At 42.5% G+C, this 20257-nt stretch overlaps 1 protein-coding gene across 1 annotated transcript in view; it reads left to right on the top strand.

Moving 5' to 3' along the window:
- The first annotated feature begins 5412 nt into the window (after positions 1 to 5412).
- LOC121005092 (oocyte zinc finger protein XlCOF7.1-like) overlaps positions 5413 to 20257 on the top strand; it is a 45415-nt gene continuing 30570 nt past the window's right edge. The window contains exons 1-6 of the mRNA XM_040437634.1: positions 5413 to 5923; positions 14141 to 14278; positions 14395 to 14586; positions 14731 to 14854; positions 14977 to 15074; positions 15508 to 15619. Coding sequence (XP_040293568.1) covers positions 14198 to 14278; positions 14395 to 14586; positions 14731 to 14854; positions 14977 to 15074; positions 15508 to 15619 — 607 coding nt within the window. The 5' untranslated portion in view covers positions 5413 to 5923; positions 14141 to 14197. The remainder of the gene's footprint in view (positions 5924 to 14140; positions 14279 to 14394; positions 14587 to 14730; positions 14855 to 14976; positions 15075 to 15507; positions 15620 to 20257) is intronic.

Genomic DNA, 20257 nt, shown 5'->3' with positions numbered 1-20257 from the left:
TTTCCGATTTTTTTTGTAAAAAAAAAAACGTGAATTTTCGAATTTGCGAATTTTCGACGAATATTCTACGAAATATTCGCGAAATATCGCGAATTCGAATATGACCCCTGCCGCTCATCACTAGCGGTCATGTGCGCTGACCGCTTCTAAATCTACGTCCGCGGCCGCCAGCCCCAGCATGAACCGATACTGGACATTTGCAGAGTACTTGTACTCGTACAAATGTCCCCGATACCACTGCCTGAGGGGTTAATTGCGCGGATCACGGCGTCCTGTCAGAGGTCGGGTGCCGGGAATGTTCTTCAGTCTCTGCATTGGTGGCAGTGGGCCCCCCCTCCCTCCCCCCCCGTATTAATCATTGGTGGCAGTGGCCACAGGGTCCCCCTCCCCCCCCATCATTGGTGGCAGTGGGCAGTTCCGACCGGAGTCCCAGCAGTGTAATGCTGGGGCTCCGATCGGTTACCATGGCAGCCAAGATGCTACTGAAGTCCTGGCTGCCATGGTATGTTAGTGAGCAGCATTATATTCACGTGCGACGTGGCCGCCAGGCGCTCCTTCTTCTCATAGGTCTGTGCGGCGCATTGCTAATGCTATAAAGCATTAGCAATGTGCCGCACAGACAGAAGAAGGAGCGCCCGGCGGCCACGGTGCACGTGAGTATAATGCTGCTCACTGCCACCAATGCCCACTGCCACCAATGATGGGAGGGGGACCCTGTGGCCACTGACACCATTGATTAATACTGGGGTGGGAAGGGGGCGCACTGCCCACTGCCACCAATGATGGGGGGGGGAGGGGGACCCTGTGGCCACTGCCACCAATGATTAATACGGGGGGGGGGGGTGTGTGTTGAGTTACCAGAGGGGGCTGATAAGAGGGAGAGGCTGGGGGGCACATGAGAGGCTGATCAGAGGCTGGGGGGCACATGAGAGGCTGATCAGAGGCTGGGGGGCACATGCCTAATCCATTCAACAATATGGGAGTCCACGCACAAAGACTGCAATTTATTGATAAGCCTTCTATGTGGGACAGTATCAAAAGCCTTACTAAAGTCTACATAAGCGATGTCTACTGCACCTCCGCCATCTATTATTTTAGTCACCCAATCAAAAAAAAATCAATAAGATTAGTTTGACATGATCTCCCTGAAGTAAACCCATGCTGTTTTTTATCTTTCAATCCATGGGATTTTAGATGTTCCACAATCCTCTCCTTAAGTATGGTTTCCATTAATTTCCCCACTATTGATGTCAGGCTTACTGGCCTATAGTTCCCCGATTCCTCCCTACTACCTTTCTTGTGAATGGGCACATTTGCCAATTTCCAATCTTCTGGGACGACTCGTGTTGCCAGTGATTGGTTAAATAAATCTGTTAATGGTTTTGCTAGTTCACCGCTGAGCTCTTTTAATAGCTTTGGGTGTATCCCATCAGGCCCCTGTGACTTATTTGTATTAATTTTAGACAGCTGACTTAGAACCTCTTCCTCTGTAAAGACACATGCATCAAAAGATTCATTAGTCTTCTTTCCTAACTGAGGTCCTTTTCCTTCATTTTCCTTTGTAAAAACTGAACAGAAGTATTCATTGAGGCCGTCAGCTAGTTCTTTATCTTCTTCCATATACCTTCCTTCTTTTGTTTTTAATTTGGTAATTCCTTGTTTTAGTTTCCTTTTTTCATTTATGTATCTGAAGAATGTCTTTTCGCCTTTTTTCACTGACTGAGATAATTTCTCTTCTGCCTGTGCTTTAGAAGCTCTTATAACTTGTTTGGCCTCTCTCTGCCTAATCTTATAAATTTGCCTGTCATCCTCGTTTTTTTTTTAATAATTACTAAATGCTATCTTTTTGTTTTTAATGATTTTGGCCACTTCTGCGGAGTACCACAGTGGTCTCTTCCTTTTTTTTCTTTTACTGACAAGCCTAATGCAATTTTCTGTTGCCTTCAATAGTGCCACTTTTAAGTAGTCCCATTTCTCCTGGACTCCATTGAAACTGTTCCAATCTGATAGGGACTCGTATACCACTAATCTAATTTTAGAAAAGTCTGTTTGAGTTGGCTAGGAGGTCTATATATCACACCAACACGAGTTACCTTATGATTATCAAGCTGCAAGGTAACCCAAACTGACTCTAAATTGGTCTCGCTAACTTATGTACGTTATACATTTTCTTTTATATAGTGATATGGACCATGCTGGTATAACCTGGGTATCTCCTATATATAATTATATATGTACAGCTGGTATAAGTTATACATCTTCTTGTATATAGTGATATGGACCATGCTGCAATAACCTGGGTATCTCCTATATATAATTATATATGTACAGCTGGTATAAGTTATACATCTTCATGTATATAGTGATATGGACCATGCTGTTATAACCTGGGCATCTTCTATATATAATTATATATCTACAGCTGGTATAAGTTATACATCTTCTTGTATATAGTGATATGGACCATGCTGTAATAACCTGGATATCTCCTATATATAATTATATATGTACAGCTGGTATAAGTTATACATCTTCTTGTATATTGTGATATGGACCATGCTGTAATAACCTGGGTATCTCCTGTATATAATTATATATGTACAGCTGGTATAAGTTATACATCTTCTTGTATATAGTGATATGGACCATGCTGGTATAACCTGGGTATCTCTTATACACTGCGTGCAGAATTATTAGGCAAATGAGTATTTTGACCACATCATCCTCTTTATGCATGTTGTAATACTCCAAGCTGTATAGGCTCGAAAGCCTACTACCAATTAAGCATATTAGGTGATGTGCATCTCTGTAATGAGAAGGGGTGTGGTCTAATGACATCAACACCCTATATTAGGTGTGCATAATTATTAGGCAAAATGGGTCAAAAGAAGGACTTGACAGGCTCAGAAAAGTAAAAAATAGTGTGATATCTTGCAGAGGGATGCAGCACTCTTAAAATTGCAAAGCTTCTGAAGCGTGATCATCGAACAATCAAGCGTTTCATTCAAAATAGTCCACAGGGTCGCAAGAAGCGTGTGGAAAAACCAAGGCGCAAAATAACTGCCCATGAACTGAGAAAAGTCAAGCGTGCAGCTGCCAAGATGCCACTTGCCACCAGTTTGGCCATATTTCAGAGCTGCAACATCACTGGAGTGCCCAAAAGCACAAGGTGTGCAATACTCAGAGACATGGCCAAGGTAAGAAAGGCTGAAAGATGACCACCACTGAACAAGACACACAAGCTGAAACGTCAAGACTGGGCCAAGAAATATCTCAAGACTGATTTTTCTAAGGTTTTATGGACTGATGAAATGAGACTGAGTCTTGATGGGCCAGATGGATGGGCCCGTGGCTGGATTGGTAAAGGGCAGAGAGCTCCAGTCCGACTCAGACGCCAGCAAGGTGGAGGTGGAGTACTGGTTTGGGCTGGTATCATCAAAGATGAGCTTGTGGGGCCTTTTCGGGTTGAGGATGGAGTCAAGCTCAACTCCCAGTCCTACTGCCAGTTTCTGGAAGACACCTTCTTCAAGCAGTGGTACAGGAAGAAGTCTGCATCCTTCAAGAAAAACATGATTTTCATGCAGGACAATGCTCCATCACACGCGTCCAAGTACTCCACAGCGTGGCTGGCAAGAAAGGGTATAAAAGAAGAAAATCTAATGACATGGCCTCCTTGTTCACCTGATCTGAACCCCATTGAGAACCTGTGGTCCATCATCAAATGTGAGATTTACAAGGAGGGAAAACAGTACACCTCTCTGAACAGTGTCTGGGAGGCTGTGGTTGCTGCTGCACGCAATGTTGATGGTGAACAGATCAAAACACTGACAGAATCCATGGATGGCAGGCTTTTGAGTGTCCTTGCAAAGAAAGGTGGCTATATTGGTCACTGATTTGTTTTTGTTTTGTTTTTGAATATCAGAAATGTATATTTGTGAATGTTGAGATGTTATATTGGTTTCACTGGTAAAAATAAATAATTGAAATGGGTATATATTTGTTTTTTGTTAAGTTGCCTAATAATTATGCACAGTAATAGTGACCTGCACACACAGATATCCCCCTAAAATAGCTAAAACTAAAAACAAACTAAAAACTACTTCCAAAAATATTCAGCTTTGATATTAATGAGTTTTTTGGGTTCATTGAGAACATGGTTGTTGTTCAATAATAAAATTAATCCTCAAAAATACAACTTGCCTAATAATTCTGCACTCCCTGTATATAATTATATATCTACAGCTGGTATAAGTTATACGTCTTCTTGTATATAGTGATATGGACCATGCTGTAATAACCTGGTATCTCCTATATATAATTAAATATATACACAATTGGTATGTTATATATCTTCATGTATATAGTTATATGGACCATGCTGTAATAACCTGGGTATCTCCTATATATAATTATATATGTACAACTGGTATAAGTCATACATCTTCATGTATATAGTGATATGGACCATGCTGTTATAACCTGGGCATCTCCTGTATATAATTATATATGTACAGCTGGTATAAGTTATAAATCTTTTTGTATATAGTGATATGGACCATGCTGTAATAACCTGGGTATCCCCTGTATATAATTATATATGTACAGCTGGTATAAGTTATACATCTTCTTGTATATAGTGATATGGACCATGCTGGTATAACCTGGTATCTCCTTATATGATTATATATGTACAGCTGGGCAGCTGGTATCAGTTATACATCTTCTTGTATATAGTGATATGGACCATGCTGGTATAACCTGGGCATCCCCTGTAAATAATTATATATGTACAGCTGGTATAAGTTATACATCTTCATGTATATAGTGATATGGACCATGCTGGTATAACCTGGGCATCCCCTGTAAATAATTATATATGTACAGCTGGTATAAGTTATATATCTTCATGTATATAGTGATATGGACCATGCTGGTATAACCTGGGCATCCCCTGTAAATAATTATATATGTACAGCTGGTATAAGTTATATATCTTCATGTATATAGTGATATGGATCATGCTGGTATAACCTGGGCATCCCCTGTAAATAATTATATATGTACAGCTGGTATAAGTTATACATCTTCATGTATATAGTGACATGGACCATGCTGGTATAACCTGGGCATTCCCTGTATATAATTATATATGTACAGCTGGTACATATGTCCTCCTTTTTGGGGCTCTGCAAGAGATGCTTACAGAGGAACAGATTCCATATTAACCATCACCACATTCCTACGGTCTTGGTTGCACATTTCATTTAGTGTTTTGTTCCTTAATGAAGTAAAACCCTAAAAAAAAACATGAGCGGAGGTGCATAAGGCAGCTAAAGAAATGCAGCAGGCATTATTTTCCAGTGGCAAACATTCACAATTATGACACCCTTTATTTATTGCTAAATAACAAGTCCCTGGAATATAACAGCTGCCCGTAGCTGCTGCCAGTCACAGCAATGTCTCTCCTAGCTTCCTGCGCTTCACCTCTGCACCGGAAGCTATCACTACCACTTCAGTCCGATCCTTGGTGGTTTTTGAATCAGAGTTGGGTGACTCGGACATAAAAAAAAAAAATATACAGTGTACTCTACCAGCCCAGGATCCTGAACTGTACCGCACATAGTCGCGAGAGACATCATCCGCCCCGAAAGAAAACTAGAGAGAGAACTGGAACACAGTGAATTGCACCGATTGTCAGGAGTATATATATAGCGGCCATTTTGTTGTGGACAGACGTGGCAAATCCATCCTACCAGTGGTTATTCATACTTCAGTACAAAACCTTCTTTTGTATAAGTGATAACTCCCAGAATCCTCTTCTGCCCATGGATGACTACAATCCCCAGCATGCCTTCTTTAATTTCCTGTGTCACTGGGCAGTTGTAGAGGAGCTGTGTGCGACTCGGCTCTGAGCCTCCTGCAGGTAATTGCTGGATTTCTTACAGTTCTATTGTGACATCTCTTGTAATGACATATTATTGGTAATCAATAATAAAGCTCTGATGAATAATAGGAGCATGAGAATAAATAAAATATTGTTACAGGATATGAGTTATTACAAGACCCACTAAATAATAATCCTATATTGTTTGTAGTAACTACTATTATTATTGTATAATTTACAATACATCATATTTAATTTCTTTTAAATTATTATTTACCGTCTGCGGCTGAAGCTGTTAGTGTTGATTTTGTTATTATTAGGCTGCATTTACATGACCGTATGTGTTTTGCGGTCCGCAAAACACTGATCCGCAAAAAATGTGGATGACGTCCTTTTGGCATCCGTATTGCATCAGTTTCTTTTGCAGATCCATTGCAACAATGCCTATACTTGTCTGCAAAATGGACAAAACGGACAAGAATAGGAAATGCTCTATATTTTTTGCGGGGCTACGGAACGGACACACGGATGTGGACAGCACACGATGTCCTGTCTGCATTTTTTGTGGAACCGTTGAAATGAATGGGTCCTCATCCAATCCGCAAAAGAAAAATGGAACGAACATGGAAACAAAATACGTTTGTGTGAATGTAGCCTTAAGCCTTAGTTACCAAAACTGTTACAAGGAGAGAAAAAAAATGAAGCAGTTGCCCATAGCAACCATATACCATCTCATTCTTCAGAGGCCCTTTGTAAAAATTAAAGCTGAACCAGATTGGTTGCTATAGGTAACTGCTCCACTTTTTCTTTGCTCTCATATGGTCTACCACCTAATAGGACATCTGAATGTAACTTTACAATGGCGTGCGTCATATTCGTCTACACAGAGCAGATACTGAGCTACGCCAGGTTGTCTTCTTATGTTGCAGTGGAACATAATGTGACTCTTTCCTGCTCCATGCAATTTATGCCAGAAATCAGTCTCCATGCTGGAAGAGTAGTAACTTCTATGTCACTATTAATAATACATTATTAATATTAATCACTAAATTAAAGGCATTTGCCACTTTGCTGCTAGTACTTAGGCGCAGTACAGGAAAAATGCAACATCTTAGAAAAGCTTCTGGATGGCTGCAACTCAATGCAACAGAACTCTGCAAACAACAAAATAAATACAATCGTGCCATACTGACTATAGAAATTGTACTAATGCTACGTTATAAATGTGAGATTCTTGGCAAATACATTTTCTACAAAATTATTTGTGCCTGTCCGCCAACAGCAAGACGATCTCTTTAGGACAGAAACCTACACTAAATCTACCTCTGTGGATGCCATCCTGGCATCTAGAGATGAGCGAATTTAATATTTTGAAATCTGTTCACGCTTCGTTTGGTGGTAAAAGCAGAATTGAGTTATGGATTCCGTTATCACGGACCATAATGCAATTCTATAAGATAAATGAATGGGCGGCACTGCGCATCAGTCGCGGTCCAGGTGCGCGGTCAAGAGGTAGATACCTGAATATTTGTAGTATAAAGACCAGCACTCCGTAATTCCAATGATGAAAAAAGGTTTCTTTTATTCGTCACACATGGGTGACGAATAAAAGAAACCTTTTTTCATCATTGGAATTACGGAGTGCTGGTCTTTATACTACATAATGCAATTCTGTGACGGAATGCATAACGGAATGCATTTAGAGGCATTCAGTTATTCATTAGTCATAATAGAAGTCTATGGGCTGCAAAACGGATCCGTCCCGTTTCCGTTATGCAAGGGAGTCTGGCGGCAGCACGGCAAACATGCCAAGAGGTGGCCGGAATAAAACGACGACACTTATTCTGTCCGCCTCTCTGCATGTTTGCCGTGCTGCCACCAGAACTCTGGCCTACCCCATTATAGTCAATGGGGCTGGAGCGGTAGTCCGGGGGCACGTGTGCACTAGCGGCAGCACGGATCCGACAGGCTGTTCACCCGTCGGAACAGCCTGCCAGAGTTACTTGCCACTAGTGTGAAAGTACCCTGCACATCGCCATGACTGAAAGCACAAAAGCAAAAACAAATATAATGCAACAGCAATCTGCAAACACAAACAATAAAGTAAATACGACAGTGCCATACTCACTATAGAAATGTACTAATGCTACATCATAAATGTGACCTAACCTGTCTGTCCCATAGGCTGATTTTAATTAGTGCAGGTATAAAGCTGTAGCCTCCTCTCCATGCATTTAACCACTTAAGGACCACAGGTTTATACCCCCCTAAAGACCAGGCCCTTTTTTACAAATCGGCAGTCCACAACTTTAGCGGTTTATTGCTCGGTCATGCAACTTACCACCCAAATGAATTTTACCTCCTTTTCTTCTCACTAATAGAGCTTTCATTTGGTGGTATTTCATTGCTGCTGACATTTTTACTTTTTTTGTTATTAATCGAAATTTAACGATTTTTTTGCAAAAAAATGTCATTTTTCACTTTCAGTTGTAAAATTTTGCAAAAAAAACGACATCCATATATAAATTTTGCTCTAAATTTATTGTTCTACATGTCTTTGATAAAAAAAAAATGTTTGGGTAAAAAAAAAATGGTTTGGGTAAAAGTTATAGCGTTTACAAACTATGGTACAAAAATGTGAATTTCCGCTTTTTGAAGCAGCTCTGACTTTCTGAGCACCTGTCATGTTTCCTGAGGTTCTACAATGGCCAGACAGTACAAACACCCCACAAATGACCCCATTTCGGAAAGTAGACACCCTAAGGTATTCGCTGATGGGCATAGTGAGTTCATAGAACTTTTTATTTTTTGTCACAAGTTAGCGGAAAATGATGATTTTTTTTTATTTTATTTTTTTCTTACAAAGTCTCATATTCCACTAACTTGTGACAAAAAATAAAAACTTCCATGAACTCGCCATGCCCCTCATTGAATACCTTGGGGTGTCTTCTTTCCAAAATGGGGTCACATGTGGGGTATTTATACTGCCCTGGCATTTTAGGGGCCCTAAAGCGTGAGAAGAAGTCTGGGATCCAAATGTCTAAAAATGCCCTCCTAAAAGGAATGTGGGCCCCTTTGCGCATCTAGGCTGCAAAAAAGTGTCACACATCTGGTATCGCCGTACTCAGGAGAAGTTGGGCAATGTGTTTTGGGGTGTCATTTTACATATACCCATGCTGGGTGAGATAAATATCTTGGTCAAATGCCAACTTTGTATAAAAAAATGGGAAAAGTTGTCTTTTGCCGAGATATTTCTCTCACCCAGCATGAGTATATGTAAAAAGACACCCCAAAACACATTGCCCAACTTCTCCTGAATACGGCGATACCACATGTGTGACACTTTTTTGCAGCTTAGGTGGGCAAAGGGGCCCACATTCCAAAGAGCACCTTTAGGATTTCACAGGTCATTTACCTACTTACCACACATTAGGGCCCCTGGAAAATGCCAGGGCAGTATAATTACCCCACAAGTGACCCCATTTTGGAAAGAAGACACCCCAAGGTATTCCGTGAGGGGCATGGCGAGTTCCTAGACTTTTATATTTTTTGTCACAAGTTAGCGGAAAATGATGATTTTTTTATTTAAATTTTTTTCCCTTACAAAGTCTCATATTCCACTAACTTGTGACAAAAAATAAAAAACTTCCATGAACTCACTATGCCCATCAGCGAATACCTTGGGGTGTCTTCTTTCCAAAATGGGGTCACTTGTGGGGTAGTTATACTGCCCTGGCATTCTAGGGGCCCAAATGTGTGGTAAGGAGTTTGAAATCAAATTCTGTAAAAAATGACCAGTGAAATCCGAAAGGTGCTCTTTGGAATATGGGCCCCTTTGCCCACCTAGGCTGCAAAAAAGTGTCACACATGTGGTATCTCCGTATTCAGGAGAAGTTGGGGAATGTGTTTTGGGGTGTCATTTTACATATACCCATGCTGGGTGAGATAAATATCTTGGTCAAATGCCAACTTTGTATAAAAAAATGGGAAAAGTTGTCTTTTGCCAAGATATTTGAGACTTTGTAAGGAAAAAAATTAAAATAAAAAAATCATCATTTTCCGCTAACATGTGACAAAAAATATAAAAGAAGTCTAGGAACTCGCCATGCCCCTCACGGAATACCTTGGGGTGTCTTCTTTCCAAAATGGGGTCACTTGTGGGGTAATTATACTGCCCTGGCATTTTCTAGGGGCCCTAATGTGTGGTAAGTAGGTAAATGACCTGTGAAATCCTAAAGGTGCTCTTTGGAATGTGGGCCCCTTTGCCCACCTAGGCTGCAAAAAAGTGTCACACATGTGGTATCGCCGTATTCAGGAGAAGTTGGGCAATGTGTTTTGGGGTGTCTTTTTACATATACTCATGCTGGGTGAGAGAAATATCTCGGCAAAAGACAACTTTTCCCATTTTTTTATACAAAGTTGGCATTTGACCAAGATATTTATCTCACCCAGCATGGGTATATGTAAAATGACACCCCAAAACACATTGCCCAACTTCTCCTGAGTACGGCGATACCAGATGTGTGACACTTTTTTGCAGCCTAGATGCGCAAAGGGGCCCACATTCCTTTTATGAGGGCATTTTTAGACATTTGGATCCCAGACTTCTTCTCACGCTTTAGGGCCCCTAAAATGCCAGGGCAGTATAAATACCCCACATGTGACCCCATTTTGGAAAGAAGACACCCCAAGGTATTCAATGAGGGGCATGGCGAGTTCATAGAAATTTTTTTTTTTGGCACAAGTTAGCGGAAATTGATTTTTTCTTTATTTTTTTTCTCACAAAGTCTCCCTTTCCGCTAACTTTGGACAAAAATTTCAATCTTTCATGGACTCAATATGCCCCTCACGGAATACCTGGGGGTGTCTTCTTTCCGAAATGGGGTCACATGTGGGGTATTTATACTGCCCTGGCATTCTAGGGGCCCTAAAGCGTGAGAAGAAGTCTGGAATATAAATGTCTAAAAAATTTTACGCATTTGGATTCCGTGAGGGGTATGGTGAGTTCATGTGAGATTTTATTTTTTGACACAAGTTAGTGGAATATGAGACTTTGTAAGAAAAAAAAAAAAAAATTCCGCTAACTTGGGCCAAAAAAATATCTGAATGGAGCCTTACAGAGGGGTGATCAATGACAGGGGGGTGATCAATGACAGGGGGGTGATCAATGACAGGGGGGTGATCAATGACAGGGGGGTGATCAATGACAGGGGGGTGATCAATGACAGGGGGTGATCAGGGAGTCTATATGGGGTGATAACCACAGTCATTGATCACGCCCGTGTAAGGCTTCATTCAGACGTCCGGATGCGTTTTGCGGATCCGATCCATCTATCAGTGCATCCGTAAAAATCATGCGGACATCTGAATGGAGCTTGGATCAATGACAGGGGGGTGATCAATGACAGGGGGGGTGATCAATGACAGGGGGGGTGATCAATGACAGGGGGGTGATCAGGGAGTCTATATGGGGTGATCACCCCCCCTGGAAGGCTCCAGGGAGACGCCTGTATGTGTTTTGCGGATCCGATCCATCTATCAGTGGATCCGTAAAAATCATGCGGACGTCTGAATGGAGCTTTACAGGGGGGTGATCAATGACAGGGGTGTAATCAATGACAGGGGGGTGATCACCACAGTCATTGATCACTCCCCTGTAAGGCTCCATTCAGACGTCCGTATGCGTTTTGCGGATCCGATCCATCTATCAGTGGATCCGTAAAAATCATGCGGACGTCTGAATGGAGCTTTACGGGGGGGGTGATCAATGACAGGGGGGGTGATCAATGACAGGGGGGGGTGATCAATGACAGGGGGGTGATCAGGGAGTCTATATGGGGTGATCACCCCCCTGTCATTGATCACCCCCCTATAAGGCTCCATTCAGATGTCCGTATGTGTTTTGCGGATCCGATCCATGTATCCGTAAAAATCATACGGACATCTGAATGCAGCCTGACAGGGGGGGTGATCAATGACAGGGGGGTGATCAGGGAGTCTATATGGGGTGATCACCCCCCCTGGAAGGCTCCAGGGAGACGCCTGTATGTGTTTTGCGGATCCGATCCATCTATCAGTGGATCCGTAAAAATCATGCGGACATCTGAATGGAGCTTTACAGGGGTGTGATCAATGACAGGGGGGTAATCAATGACAGGGGGGTGATCAGGGAGTCTATATGGGGTGATCAGGGGCTAATAAGGGGTTAATAAGTGACGGGGGGGGGGGGTGTAGTGTAGTGTAGTGGTGCTTGGTGCTACTTTACTGAGCTGCCTGTGTCCTCTGGTGGTCGATCCAAACAAAGGGGACCACCAGAGGACCAGGTAGCAGGTATATTAGACGCTGTTATCAAAACAGCGTCTAATATACCTGTTAGGGGTTAAAAAAATCACATCTCCAGCCTGCCAGCGAACGATCGCCGCTGGCAGGCTGGAGATCAACTCTCTTACCTTTCGTTCCTGTGAGCGCGCGCGCCTGTGTACGCGAGATGACGCCAATCGGCGTTAGCGTAGCCTGAGGGAGCCACCGCGATGACGCCTTTCGGCGTTACAGTTGCGGCAACTGGTTAATGGAGGCCAGTATTGCACAAGAGGAGGTGGTATTTAGTGTAGATTCCTGTCCTAAAGAGATCACCTTGTCGTTGTCGGACAGGCACAAATAATTTTGTACAAAATGTATTTGCCAAGAATCTCACATTTATAACTTAGTATTAGTACATTTTCTATAGTGAGTGTGGCCGCACTGTTGTATTTACTTGATTATTTGTGTTTGCAGACTACTGTAGCATTGTTTGTTTTTGCTTTTGTGCCTTTAGCCATGGAGACGTGCACCTGCGCATTGGTAAGTGCTGACTAACCCCCATTTCTTTCTTTGCGGATATCATCATAGTTAATAGAGTCTTCTCAGCTCTGTTCTTGTCAGTTATGTGCCATTCCATTGTTTTTGTTGTTCTGCTCCACTAACAGAGCAGAACTACAGAAATAAACAGCAGAGGTGTGAACACGGCCTAAGGGTCCACACACGTCCATGGTGTATTACGGATCCGCAATACACCCGGCCGGCACCCCCCATAGAACTGCCTATTCTTGTCCGCAATTACGGACAAGAATAGGACATGTTCTATTTTTTTTGCGGAGCCGCGGCCTGGAAGTTCGGGGCCGTGCTCCAGAAATGCGGATGCGGAGAGCACATAGTGTACTCTCCGCATCCATTCCTGCCCCATTGAGAATGAATGGGTCCGCACCCGTTTCCAATATTGCGGAACGGATGCGGACCCATTTGCGGACGTGTGAATGGACCCTAAGGGGTTAGTATTTACGCAGGGGAACCATTACTAGTCTAAATAACATCTCTCCCCTCTGTTCAGCCCCTCCAACATACAATCCCATGAAATAACAACACTTTGCTCCCTTCAGCCCCCTCCAACATACAGTCTTATGTAAAAAACATCACGCTCTCACTCCAGTACAGTCCAATATACTGTATGTGACTCTTTCATTTGGCTATAATATATTATTATATATTAGTCTGTATAGTATATAATGGCCCACCATCACAGTACCAGCTAACATAAATCTGAAAGCAAAATATAATAATCAACGTGAACAGTGCAGTCTCCTAAACTAGAATTTATTTTATTTGTATGCCGGTCTTCAGTGGACCCTGCCAAGGGACCTGTGGATACCAGAAGAAGAGCACTTTACAGTGTCCATCTGTAGAATGAAATCTCTGCCAGGCATGTCTGCAAATATATGTCAAAGGATACAGAATGTCATACATAGTATCATACACACACAATACACTGTCCCATAACTTTATCCAGAATATAGAAGAGGACTGCGGCACACTCAAGTCTTCAATTCAATTTTGCAGTTTATTCACCAAAGAAGTGCAATGTTTTGACCTTACATGGTCTTTTTCAAGCTTGACTTGACTTGATTGTGCTGCGGTCCTCTTCTATAGTCTCCAGAACTGTTAGAATATATTAATATATGAATATAGACAATAATAATACTGATAAGTCATGATAAAAAAGGTATCTCTCAAGAGTTTGTGACTCCAGTAAATCCTCCCTAAAAACATTGTAGGATTTTAAGGTCATACCCAGAGATTGAAGAATTCTAGATCCCCCCCCCCCCCCCCCCCTTAAAGAAGCAGACCCTATGTACTGTTTTTACTAGAAGGAAAGTTATATATTTTAAAATATGCAGTTTCCTTTATTGCATAATCCATGGTATTATTGTTCCTGTTTTGCAGAAGGTACCTCATATTTGATTAGATCCATGAAGGCCTGATTCCATATTTAAGGTCTTAATGATGGAGAACGGGAAGGGTCTCATAACTGAGAGAATATTAGATCTCACCTTGGAGATCATCTACATACTTACTGGAGAGGTCAGTGATTCTGGAAGTGATGACATCCCTCTTATCTCCGAGGGAAGATGAGGGTAACTGTTGGAATACTACACCTATGTTTATAAATGTAGTCATATTTTTTTCATTTTTATCAGGAGTCCACAGTAGTGAAAAAGACATCAGGAGAGCCAGTCACCCCGAGCAACTGCCCACTTATGTCAGGAGCATGGAACAGGACAATGAGCCCCATGATGGAAGCATCATCTCTCTCACTGATACATGAAATTAACAATGAGCAAAGGATCCTAGACCTCACCAACAAGATCATTTGTCTGCTGACTGGAGAGGTGAGCGCTGTCTGGAGTATCGGGGCAGATCTGTGAAAATCTCTAAAACAAAAACTGTCTTTGTTGCCCATAGCAACCATTGCTTTTTGGCAGTTTCATAACTCTTCTATGTCTGGATGATGACTGTATCATTTTGTAAGTCAGGTTCCTATAAGGAGTCATGATGTCACTGTCTATCTCTCCATGGAGGAGTGGGAGTATTTAGAAGAACACAGGGATCTGTACAAGGACGTCATGATGGAGAATCACCAGCCTCTCATATCACTGGGTAAGACTGGATGTAAAGGGGAGAGTAGGTTTGATGGTCACAAAGATACAACCATCATTTAGTTATCACAATGTACCTATCACAGTGTGTTAAAACACAGTTTTTGTGTGATTAATCGACAGATGAATCCAGTTATGAAAATTCACCAAAGAGACGTCCCAGCCTTGTGAATTTTCAGGATGGTCCAGATGAAAATCGCATTGTCTCTCAGGACTGTCAGGTAGGCTGAACTGACTTCTTGTCAGATTCCAAAATGAATTATTCGGGAAATAACACTGTACAGTTTATGAATTCTTAGCATGTATAATGAAAGGAGTTGTCCAGTCCTTTACAAGTGATGGCGAGGGTCTGACACCCCACACCTCTAACAATCTGGTGCAGTAGCTCTGGTGCCAGTACCACAGGGCTCCATCCATTGTGTAGTGGGCAGAGTGGTTACTGCAGTCCTTCTCCCATTGTAGTATGTGGGAGCAGCACTGCAGCTACCAGCTCCATCCACTATATGATGGTTTGTACTTCCAGTGCTAGTCTGAAACGGGAGATTGCTGGTGGGGCCGGGTGTCAGACTCCTGAGGATAGGCCATCGCTTGTAATGTACAGGACAACCCCTTTGATCTTGATTTATGGAAAATCTTGTTCTCTGGATTATCTAGGATGAAGGTTTTGTTGGTATTAAAGTTGAAGTTATAGAAGGGTTGGAAGAAACTTATGGGACAGGTGATCTGCAGTCAGGAAAGAAGGACACCCCTACAAATTCCAGTAAAGGTAAGTAATAAAGACACAGAAAAAGAGTAAAGCTGGCATACACATTAGATGTATTGCCCGATCCTTTGTTAGAGGGGAGATAAGCTGCTGCCAGAGGAGTCTGGCAGAAGCTTTCTCTCCTTTGCCATTCATTGCTTGTGCAGCCAGTTCAGCTGTACAGGGGCCAAAGGTGAAAGAGGGGCCCTTGACAGCTGTAGAGCAGTTTAACTACAAAGCGGAGAGTGGGGTTTATAGACTGATGGGGGAGGAGCGTAGCAGTCTGCAAGGGGCCTCCAGACACGCCACATCCACTTCTGCTCCCATTTACTACATATGTATGCTCGGCCAAGATTATGCATATGTATTGGGGCATTATAACAGATAGCTGGCAGCCAAACGCAGTCACCATTCTACACCTTTCTCAGTCAGGACAAAGTAATAAGGAAATTATCCTTCCTAGTGGAGGTTCTGTGCTATCCCCATTGCTTGCTGCCAGGCAAAAGATGCGACAGATCGCCACATACTCATTGGTCTTAGCCTTGGGGGCATCATTCTGCCTGCCCACACTTACTAGTATTTTTCAAACTATCATCTCTACATTTCTTACCTAGCAGAGCAACATATTTCAAAATTACTCTGTTATTTGGTGTCCTTAATTTCACATTACAATGGTTGGAGCTGTTTGTTTATTTTTTATTTTATTGTGGCAGCGCGAGGCTTAAAGGGGTTGGCCAATCGAAACGTTAAACTGTATACTGGCACCAGAATCCCCTATATCTGCCATGTGCCAGTGCCTCCAGTTATCACTTAGTGCTTGTTTACACTGTGCATGACACTCATGGGCTAGCCTCACATGCGGTGCGTGTTATTCAATGGACAGGTCTGGCCCATTGCCCTGCCATAAGCAGCCATGTTGGAACTTGGCACTATACAAATCAAGACATCAGTGATGCTCTTTCAATAATGTTATAGTAGTAAGTGTGTTTCCAGCACACTTGGGAAAATAGAGTGGCCAGACGCTTTACCCCTTCCCGCCATATGACGTAATAGTACGTCATGGCGACAAGTGACTTGCCGCATTTTGATGTACTATTATGTCTTAGTGATCGGGCGGGCACCAGAGCGGTGTGCGCCTGATCACTGCAGGGGCCCGACAGTCCCTAATATCCACCCTGCTGTATCCGCCAGCATCGCTGTAAAATCCGATGCCGGCGGATTAACCTCTTCAATGCCGTGGTCAGCAGTGACTTGCCTTCTATGGGGGCCGAGGAGATCCAGCCCCAGGCTGTAATGCATTGCAGAGGGGATCATAAAAAAATAAAGTTTCAAGTAAAAAAATGAAAAAAGTGCCCCTTTCCTCTGATTTTATAATAAAAAAAAGGGGAAAAAACACACATATTAGGTATCACTGCGTCCATAATGACCGGCTTTATAAATATATCCACCCCGTCCAATAAACACCATAAAAAAAAAAAAACATTTTTGTCACCTTACATCACAAAAAGTGCAACACCAAGTAATCAAAAAGGCGTATGTCCCACAAAATGGTACCAATAAAACCGTCACCTCATCCCACAATAAATGATCCCCATCATAAGAAAATCCCTCAAAAAATTTAAAAAACTATAGCTCTCAGAACATGGAGACATTCAAACATCATTTTTAATGTATACATATTAGATATTGCCACATCCATAACGATCTGCTCTATAAAAATGTCACATGACCTAACACCTCAGGTGAACGCTGTAAAAATAAATAAATAAAAACTGTGGCAAAAATTTTTTGGGGTCATCTTGCTCCTTAAAGTGTAATAATGAATGATTAAAAAAATCATATGTACCCAAAAATGGTACCAATAAAAATGTCAACTCTTCCTGCAAAAAGCGAGCCCCTGCACAAGACGATCGGCAGAAAAAAAAAAGTAAAACTGTAATGTAAAACTGAAACAAACAAACAAAGAAAGTAGACATATTTGATATCATTATGTCCGCAACAACCTGCTCTATAAAAATAGCACATGATCAGATGAATGTTGTAAAAAATAAAAACCATGCCATTTTTTGGTTACCTTGCCTCACAAAAAACGTAATATAGAGCAATTAAAAATCATATGTACCCCAAAATAGTACCAATAAAACTGACACCTTATCCCCTAGTTTCTAAAATGGGGTCACTTTTTGGAAGTTTCTACTGTAAGGGTGCATCTTCAAATGGGACATGGCATCTAAAAACCAGTCCAGCAAAATCTACCTTCCAAAAACCATATGGCGCTCCTTTTCTTCTGCGCCCTGCTGTGTGCCCTTACATCAGTTTACGACCACATGTGGGGTGTTTCTGTAAAGAATCAGGGTAATAAATATTTAGTTTTGTTTGGCTGTTAACCCTTTAATTTGTTAAAGAAAAAAATTGATCAAAATGGAAAATCTGCCAAAAAAGTAAAATTTCATCTGCATTTTCCTTTAATTCTTGTGAAACACCTAAAGGGTTAACAAATTTTGTAAAATCAGGTTTGAGTAACTTGAGGGGTGTAGTTTTTACAATGGGGTCATTTATAGGGGTTTTACACTATGTAATCCTCACAAAGTGACTTTGGACCTGAACTGGTCCTTAAAAAGTGGGTTTTGGAAATTTTCTTAAAAATTTTAAGAATTGCTTCTAAAATTCTAAGCCTTTTAACGTCCTAAAAAAATAAAATGACATTTACAAAATGATGCCAACATAAAGTAGACATATGGGGAATGTTAGGTAATAAATATTTTATGAGGTATTACTTTCTGCTTTAACCACCTCCGGACCGCCTAACGCAGGATCGCGTTCCGGAGGTGGCAGCGCTGCGCACAGTCACGCATATACGCGTCATCTCGCGAGACGCGAGATTTCCTGTGAACGCGCGCACACAGGCGCGCGCGCTCACAGGAACGGAAGGTAAGAGAGTTGATCTCCAGCCTGCCAGCGGCGATCGTTCGCTGGCAGGCTGGAGATGTGTTTTTTTTAACCCCTAACAGGTATATTAGACGCTGTTTTGATAACAGCGTCTAATATACCTGCTACCTGTGTCCTCTGGTGGTCCCCTTTGTTTGGATCGACCACCAGAGGACACAGGTAGCTCAGTAAAGTAGCACCAAGCACCACTACACTACACTACACCCCCCCCCCGTCACTTATTAACCCCTTATTAGCCCCTGATCACCCCTAATCACCCCTGATCACCCCATATAGACTCCCTGATCACCCCCCTGTCATTGATTACCCCCCTGTCATTGATCAACCCCCTGTAAAGCTCCATTCAGACGTCCGCATGATTTTTACGGATCCACTGATAGATGGATCGGATCCGCAAAACGCATCCGGACGTCTGAATGAAGCCTTACAGGGGCATGATCAATGACTGTGGTGATCACCCCATATAGACTCCCTGATCACCCCCCTGTCATTGATTACCCCCCTGTCATTGATTACCCCCCTGTAAAGCTCCATTCAGATGTCCGCATGATTTTTACGGATGCACTGATAGATGGATCGGATCCGCAAAACGCATCCGGACGTCTGAATGAAGCCTTACAGGGGCATGATCAATGACTGTGGTGATCACCCCATATAGACTCCCTGATCACCCCCCTGTAAAGCTCCATTCAGATGTCCGCATGATTTTTACGGATGCACTGATACATGGATCGGATCCGCAAAACGCATCCGGTCGTCTGAATGAAGCCTTACAGGGGCATGATCAATGACTGTGGTGATCACCCCCCTGTCATTGATTACCCCCCTGTAAAGCTCCATTCAGATGTCCGCATGATTTTTACGGATGCACTGATAGATGGATCCGATCCGCAAAACGCATCCGGACGTCTGAATGAAGCCTTACAGGGGCATGATCAATGACTGTGGTGATCACCCCATATAGACTCCCTGATCACCCCCCTGTCATTGATCACCCCCCTGTCATTGATTACCCCCCTGTAAAGCTCCATTCAGATGTCCGCATGATTTTTACGGATGCACTGATAGATGGATCGGATCCGCAAAACGCATCCGGACGTCTGAATGAAGCCTTACAGGGGCATGATCAATGACTGTGGTGATCACCCCATATAGACTCCCTGATCACCCCCCTGTCATTGATCACCCCCCTGTCATTGATTACCCCCCTGTAAAGCTCCATTCAGATGTCCGCATGATTTTTACGGATGCACTGATAGATGGATCGGATCCGCAAAACGCATCCGGACGTCTGAATGAAGCCTTACACGGGCGTGATCAATGACTGTGGTTATCACCCCATATAGACTCCCTGATCACCCCCTGTCATTGATCACCCCCCTGTCATTGATCACCCCCCTGTCATTGATCACCCCCCGTCATTGATCACCCCCCTGTCATTGATCACCCCCCTGTCATTGATCACCCCTCTGTAAGGCTCCATTCAGATATTTTTTTGGCCCAAGTTAGCGGAATTTTTTTTTTTTTTTCTTACAAAGTCTCATATTCCACTAACTTGTGTCAAAAAATAAAATCTCACATGAACTCACCATACCCCTCACGGAATCCAAATGCGTAAAATTTTTTAGACATTTATATTCCAGACTTCTTCTCACGCTTTAGGGCCCCTAGAATGCCAGGGCAGTATAAATACCCCACATGTGACCCCATTTC

This window comes from Bufo bufo, chromosome 6 (assembly GCF_905171765.1).
Source record: "Bufo bufo chromosome 6, aBufBuf1.1, whole genome shotgun sequence".
Lineage (NCBI taxonomy): Eukaryota > Metazoa > Chordata > Amphibia > Anura > Bufonidae > Bufo > Bufo bufo.
Note: the sequence above shows the minus strand (reverse complement) of the source record. Positions and strands in the feature narration are given on the sequence as shown.